The 8,260-nt window shown below is 37.2% G+C and overlaps 1 protein-coding gene across 5 annotated transcripts in view; it reads right to left on the bottom strand.

Annotated features, from left to right (window-relative positions):
- Window positions 1-549: 549 nt before the first annotated feature.
- Window positions 550-8,260, bottom strand: part of LOC134349225 (uncharacterized) — a 155,789-nt gene continuing 148,078 nt past the window's right edge. For 4 of the 5 annotated variants that reach the window (XM_063053233.1, XM_063053232.1, XM_063053235.1 and 1 more), the window contains one exon: window positions 551-2,316. In XM_063053233.1, coding sequence (XP_062909303.1) covers window positions 2,243-2,316 — 74 coding nt within the window. In that variant the 3' untranslated portion in view covers window positions 551-2,242. Of the gene's footprint in view, window positions 2,317-8,260 lie in introns of all 5 variants that reach the window. The other variant, XM_063053236.1, reaches the window with a different exon arrangement.

The raw sequence follows: 8,260 nt of genomic DNA, 5'->3' as shown, positions 1-8,260 counted from the left end.
TACCTTGAAACATATAATTAGATCTTTGGAATTTTATAACCCAGACCTAGTAAACCTTGGACTTGCCATGATTGTTATTCTCTGTAAAAGATGTCGGATACAAAGTACCCACATATTACAGCAGTTCAGATAAATGGAAATTCCATTTACAGAATTCACAAATCACTCTCACACAATTTGTGTGAGAAAAAATAACAATAAACATAACATGCAAAAGAAACTTAAAAAATTTTGTCAAATTTTGTGCTTGAATTTGTCTAATGGAAAATCAAAGCAGTTTTCTAGAAATGCAACCTCTCCATGATAGAGACATTATGTTACTGATGATAAATGCTTCATTGAAGCAACAGATTTCCTGTAATATTTAGGCAACTTGAAACATCTGCAGTCAAGTTCAATAATACAGAAATAATGACTCCAAGTTTCTAATGAATTGACTTCATCTGAGTCTTCAGCTGGTAAATCTGAAGTGATTTTATTTGTACAGGAATTATTGCAAGATTGAAACTATTGAATTGCAGCTAAACTGCACTGATTGGGAATAGCTTTAGATTCTGAGAAATGGCTATGGGAAAGGAAAAATTTAACATAGAATACAATGCCAGCCTCAAACCCAAGCTAGTTCAACCACTTCTGCCTTCTCATAATTACTAAGTGGAATAAGGACAAACTTCCACTCAAAAGGTGCAAGGTCAGTGCAAGTTTATAAAAATAATTCTGCCCTCATTTTTATAGGTATGTTTTTCATTTTTCTATGCAGGCAGATGGGACTAGCTCAGTTAGACAACTGAGGGTGGCCGAAGGGCCTGGATCCATGTCCATGCTGTTTAGCTCTTAAATTCTGAACAGTTTTGGGCCTTAAGAAATCCAGCAGATAAAATGGTGAGAAAGGTGCTTGCTGTGTTAGGGTGAGCAAAGAGTGGGTTAGAGGAGGAACCAGGGCCCAATTAACCTCTCCTTTCAGATCCTCAGTTGCTGAATAACACCACTCCTCCCACTAATCTCCTGCAACCACAAGCTATATCCCAAATAATACTACCAGCTATATTTCCCCTGACTATGCTCTCACCACTCTTGCAACCTCCCTCTCATCTCTCCTCTCCACCCCATCATAATCATTTTCTTTTGCTATGCCTTTTCCTTACCTGTGACCTTCTGCGATAGAGTTAACCAACCAACAGAGACCTGGTGTGCTACTTGAGCTAGTTGCCAGTCAGAAAATTTCAGAGAAAAGCTAAAAAGCTTCCCAAAGTATAAAACTGGAGTACATCTGGAAAATGTGCACTTCTGAGGTGTCTGCCAAGTGGTCCTTGCCCCCATTCTGAAAGCAGCCTCCTATAAACACCAATTTCAATGAAGGAATTAATGGCCTATTTACTTGGGGAATTGAAGTAATTAAGAGTTGAATAATCTTCCTTTACCAAAAAAGATGTTTAACAGCTGCTTATTAACCAGAAGTACACAAAAATACACATAAGACAAAGAAAATTAGGATATTGAGGACTTCCATATTCATGTCCCACTTTGACTCAAAGATATTGCCAAAATTTAGTGACATCAAACTAATGTGCAAAACATGTTTGCACATAAAGTACAACTTACTTCAAAAAAGACAGCAAGAGATATTTTTCATGTTCTCAGATATGAATGTCTTAATAAGAATGTTTATTTTATTATAAATTTCAAAAACGTCAAACATTGGAAAGTGTCATTTTAGATTCAAATACTTCTAAAATTATATATTGTAAACTTACCCCTACTAAAAACTTGGGAAATTGAAATAAGCTTGCAATCCTTATCTCTTATTTAGCAGATGAAGTTATTTCAATAACTGTTTAAAGTTTTGACAGAGGTAACATAAGAATGGTATAAATGATCATAGAGGTTGTTTACATAGTAATGGTTTTGAGAACTATCAACTTAAACTGCAGGTCGACCTTCACGAATCCTTGGGACCTGAGGAGTGCCGGATTAGTAAAAATGCCAAATTACAAAAGAATCACATTAAGCATAATCAGTGCCGGATTATCGAAGGAACCGGATTACAGGTAGTTGGATTAGTGAAGGTCGACTGTAGTAGTGCACCAACATCCTTGTGATAAATTAGCACAAAACTTATTAAAAACATTTCATAATGTTCTGTTCGGTTGAATTTTATCATCAGCATTTTGATTTTATCTTTGGACTGGACATTCTGACCATATTTCCTAACAAATACAGCCTAGAAATTGGCCAAGGACAATTAAACAGAGTCGTCATATTTTCGCACGTAATTTCCTGGGAAGGTGCCAGATTTTCTGGTTCTTAAGGATGTACCTGCAAATAAAATACACACAACTGCAATTAATATTTTATACTGTATATTCTCCAGTCAAAGGTAGACATCTCATCAGTGGAGGTCCCCATATGTCATGTAATAGCACTGAAAGTATCTCATAATTGTTGATTACTGTATTAATTTGAAGTCTCTGTAGTAAATGTTTAAGTATTTGTAAAGTGGCCTACCGTAATTCACAAACGTTTGGCAACATCACAAAGCTAATCATTCATCCACTTCTCTTAGCACCAATGATGCGCTATAAAAATGTTAAATATTATAATCAGACAACTAATCACTTTTAAACGCTGGGTCTTTCCATAATTATCATTCTATGCATAAGTGCTAGTCCTGGGTATGATTCTAAACTGCAACCGGTGATGAGGCTCTGATTGGGGACTTTCAGAGCTTTGGGGAAAGTAGTTACCCCTTAGTCATTCATTGCGCCCAGGGCCACTCTGACCCGGAACAGCAGCACCTGTAAGGGTTCCTGCTCAGGATACGAGCAAAGGCCAACGGCAGATCCGGCAGGTTCAGTAACTGAACTTATGACGGAGAAGGTGGATGAGCTAGGACCTCAAATGTCAACGGCTATAGTACAGGCGGATGAACATCTGGGGAAGAGAAATGGCAATTTCTTTAGTTCGCCCAACAGTAGGCAATAGCAAACCACTATTGTTAGATACTAGGTTTCCTAGAATCTATTTGCTAAGAAAATCATGGTCAAACTCACAAAATGTATCACACAACAACAGCGTCAAGAGGATCTTCAAGACAATTCTGAAGATGCTTCACTCAGTAGGGTTGATTCTGGTCAGCAGGAAATCCCCAACTGTCATCAAGCTACTGCTCATAAAATTCAAGTAGCACAAAAGAAAATTATTGCCACTTGGAATGTAAGAACCCTATAATCAGCAGGAAGATTGGACAATGTGATAAATGAAATGGAAAGACTAAAGATTAACATGATGGGAATTAACGAAGTTTGTTGGATAGGTGCTGGAACATGTCAGATTAGAAATAAAACACTAATTTATTCTTGTGGAACATCCCATACTAATGGAGTAGGAATTCTTATGGATGAAAACATGGCAAAAAGTGTTTTAGGACATTGGGAAATATCAGAAAGAGTGCTCCTTGTTAGATTGAGGGGACAACCATTTGATTTAGCAATTATACAAGTATATGCACCAACAACAGATGGAACAAGTGAGGATATAGATAAATTCTATGAAGAGCTTCAACAAGCAAAGAATGGATGCAAATCTCAAGATATTGTTATTGTCATGGGATATCTAAATGCTAAAGTAGGACAAGGTGCTGATTGAAATACCATAGGAAAATTTGGACTAGGGGAAAGAAATGAAAGAGGTGAGAAATGGGTAGAATGGCGCAAGATGAATAATCAGGTCATTGTGAATACCTACTTTAAAAACCATCCAGGACGCTTGTGGACCTGAAAAAGTCCAGGTGATAACACTAGAAATCAAATTGACTTTATTACTATAAACCAAAGATTTAGAAACTCAGTGACTCAATGCAAAACATATCCAGGTGCAGACTGTAATAGTGACCATAACCCAGTAGAAATTCATGTAAAAGTAAAACTTAAAAAACTAAAGAAGCAAAAACCTGAACAATCCCTTGACTACTTGCAATTAATTAAAGAAGAAAACTTAAGACAAAAATTTACAATTGAAGTAAGGAATAGATTTCAAAATCTAGAAATAGAATCTGTTGAAGATGATAGCAATCATGTAGAAATGAAATTTAACTCTCTAAAGCAGTGGTCCCCAACCTCCGAGCCGCGGACCGAGACCGGGCCGCGAAGAATGAAGTGGTGCAGCGGTAGCCGGAATGCGCCCAGCACACCTTTAAGAAAAAAGCTGAACTAAACAAGCTAATTAATTAGGTGCCGCCTGGCACGTAAATGTCAGCCCAGATATGCAGATGACACTGTGTTAATTGCAAGTACGGAGGAAGAACTACAAAACTTAATTGATACAATTGTTGAAAAAAGTGCAAAAAATGGGTCTATCTATCAATTACAAAAAGACAGAATGTATGGTGATATCCGAAAAGAAGGAGAATCCTATCTGCAGGCTGAGAATAAATGGGGAAGATGTAAAACAAGTACAGAACTTTTGCTACTTAGGAAGCTGGGTGACATCAGATGGCAGGTGCAACATGGACATCAAAAGAAGAATAGGGATGGTAAAAGACACCTTTACAAGAATGAAGAGTATACTGACCAATACTAAACTAGGCTTGACAACCCGCCTTAGAGTACTGGAATGTTACGTTTATCCAGTTAAGTTATATGGCTCAAAATGCTGGACAATATCTAGTAACATGAGGAAATGAATTGTAGCAGCAGAGATGTGGTTTTTGAGGAGGATGCAAAGAATATCACGGTCGAAACGAATATCTAGCGAGGATGTCATGAACAGAGCAAACACAAAAAGAGAAATAATGTATGAGATCATGAAAAGGCAATGTAACTTCATTGGACATGTGATTAGGAAAGAGGAGTTAGAATGCACGGTAATTATGGGAAACATTGAAAGGAAGAAAGCAAGAGGAAGACAAAGACAAATGATGATGGAGACAGCAGCCAGAGAACTGGAAGTGAATATCAATGAATTGATCCATTTGACCCGAAACAGGAGTGTGTGGGCCATGGCAGTCAAAGATCAAACTGGGCACGGCACCTGATGATAATGATGATGCATAAGTGTAAAATTGGTTAGGACAAACTTGAACTAAAATATAATTAAACAGGATATATTCACAAACCATCACATTTCATAAAAATAGTAGCAATTTTAAATGTTTTCCTTCTGAACTGTGCAGGTGGAGAAGTATCCATTTAAAACAGAGATGCAGAGAAATTTCTTTAGCCAGAGGGTGGTGAATTTGTGAAATTGGTTACCACAGGTGGCTGTGGATGCCAGGTCGTTGGGTGTATTTAAGGCAGAGATTGACAGGTTCTTCATTGGACACGGCATTAAATGTTACAGGGAGAAGACTGGGAAGTGGGGCTGAGAAGGAGGAAAATGGATCAGCCATGTTTGAATGGCAGAGCAGACTCGATGGCCCAAATGGCCTAATTCAGCTTCTATGTCTTAGAGCCTTATAGTCTAAAATAGTCTAATCTAGATTTTAAAACACTTAATTTTCAGAGACTTTTAATTGCATTTCCTTCCATCTTCACCTAATTAATATATTTGTTTTATTCTAATGACGTTTTGACAGCTGCTTGAAAATATCTCATAAGATGAGCACCCATAATTCTTCATTGGTAACATCTTGATCTGCTTCCCTTCAGGTCAGCTTAATTACTGTACAATGTTAGGTTCTTACTACCATGTGTTAAGTGGCAGATGCAAACATCTGTTATAAATTGTAATTAGAGTCATCTGAAAAATTATTTAACCTGACAGTAAAATTTCTTGAAGGTAATTTAGGGGCATTGGACACATCCTTGTACAATTGATATAATTTATCAATTTTTTCCCATCATTCCATCTCTGTGCATGTTCAGTACAGTGGCTATTACACAGAATGATAACACCAGCTCAATTTATCACCTGAATAATGGACGTTCCAGCCAGTTAAATGTCGTGATTGATCTCAAGGAAGTGTGTAAACTGGTTCAATAAAGCAGCTCAGTAGCAAATCCCAAACTTACTCATTAGCTTTCTCTATTGCATTAGGTCACAACATTCCATCTGAAACAGCCTCCAAAATTTTCTCCCTTATTTCTCTCAATGCCCTTCTATGGGATACTTCCTGGAATCCAGTTCATTTACCCAGTGAAAATTTGTTTTTCTTTTGACTTAAAATTCCATTTGGATGAAACATGAACATAACATCAAAATCTAGAGCTGGAGCAGCCACAGAACAAGACCCCGCAGTCACCCTTTTACATCAGATACCATTTTCAGCCCTCACTTCAACCCTTGATTCCATTAAGAACTAAAATCTATAAATCTCAATTTTTACTGTAAACATTTACTGCTCTCCAATTTATTTATTCCAAAGATATAGCACCATTTTAGGGAAGGAAATTTTCTCTCATTTCAGTCCTAAATGGCTCTGAGACTGTGATCTTTTGTTTTGGACTCCTTAGTTACGGGGATCATCCTACTCATATCTACTATGTGGTGTTCTCTAGGAATTCTGTATGTAATGAAGTTTCCTCTCATTCTTCTGAACAGTAGAATACAGAGGCCTAGAATATCCAGTATCTCCTGACATGAATTTCATCCTACCCACTGTAACTGTTCATCACTCACATACTCTCCTCTCTGGATCCCCTCCCCCTACCACACCCATCTGCCCACACCACTTTCGTTTTCTATCAGATTGTACTGTTGTCTCCACATATCACTTTCCAGCCTATCATTATTTCTACTTGTTCCTCCTCCATCTCCTGTCAACCCTCCTCACCTAGATCCCAGATCAACAGTTAGCTCTTGCCCCACCTCTTCCCCTCACTTCTTTACACTTTATACTCATTTCTTTATCTCTGTCGTTCACTCCAGATGATGTGTCTGGACTGAAATGTACTGTAAATTTCCTCCACTGATGGTGCCTGATCTACAGAGTTCCTCCAGCAAATTAAAAAAAAATAAACACCAGATTCCTGCATCTCCAGTTACGTGTACCTCCATGAATCACCGGTCCTGATGAATCTTGGCAACATGCCCTCTTGTAGTAATTATATCCTTTTTTTTAAGGGGAGGAGGCCGATATTCCAGGTATGGCCCCAGCAAGATCTTATATAGCTACTGGGAAACGTCTTACATTACTACTGAATTCTCTTGAAATAAATATCCATGTATTATTTGAATTTCTAGTTGCTGGCTGTACCCAATGTTCGATTTCAGTGATTTAAGTATGATTTTGCAAAGATTCGGCATGGCATCTAATACTTTGACAAACTTCTATAGATGTATGGTGGAGAGTACAGTACTTTGCAAAAATCTTGGGCACATATAGCTAGGGTTCCTAAGTCTTTTTCACATTACTGTATTGTTATACCTTAAACAGATACAGGGCTGGTTCTTGGAAGTGTAATGATGAAAGTGCTTTGAATTGCATTATTATTGCAATTTTATATTTATATCTGTACTTAGTACCATCTGTGGCTGAATTGATACCCTACAAAATTTCTTTTAGAAGTGAGTTGATTGTGTGTAAACAGAACATATGAAGGAAGTGATGGATGGAATGGAGAGATTCGAGATAACCCATGTATGCTTATTAAATTCCAGTTTGATAGATTGAGGCTTTTATTCGTGCAAATACATTAATTTTTTATTTACCTTGTGGGAAATTCCTACTAAAATTGTTGCAGATTATTTGCTGCAGGTTTTGAACTGATTAACAGTTTTTACATATCATATGTAAAAAGACCAGTAAAAGCAACTGTACATTGTTTACAGAGAGAGCTGAGAGAATTTACAGTGGGGAATGACGATATGGCTGACAAATTAAACAAATACTTTTACCCATCCTGACAGAAAGAAACACAATAAATCTCTAAGAAAAACGGAGGACAATGCTCTAGTGCTTATGAGGGAAACAAACAAAAATTTTTAGCAAAGAACTAATCCCAGAGAAGTTAATTAGCCTGAAAACTTAAAAACACTGAAGATCTGGTGATGTTTATCACAGAGTTTTGAAAGAGACAGAGATGGTGAATGCTTCAGTTATCATCTTCCAAATATTACAGGTTCTGAAATGTTTCTTCTGGATTGGAATACAGCATTTATGAAGGGACAGGGAGAGAAAACAGGAACTGTCAACCTGATTGCCTGATTTTGGTTGTGGAAAGTGGAAAGAGATATCGACAATGTAATATTAATACACTTAGTAAATGATAATATAACTCAGGAGAATGAACATGGATTTATAAAAGGCTTTCTACAATGAATT

This window comes from Mobula hypostoma, chromosome 7, assembly GCF_963921235.1.
Source record: "Mobula hypostoma chromosome 7, sMobHyp1.1, whole genome shotgun sequence".
Taxonomy (NCBI): domain Eukaryota; kingdom Metazoa; phylum Chordata; class Chondrichthyes; order Myliobatiformes; family Myliobatidae; genus Mobula; species Mobula hypostoma.
This window is presented reverse-complemented; position numbering and strand designations above follow the sequence as displayed.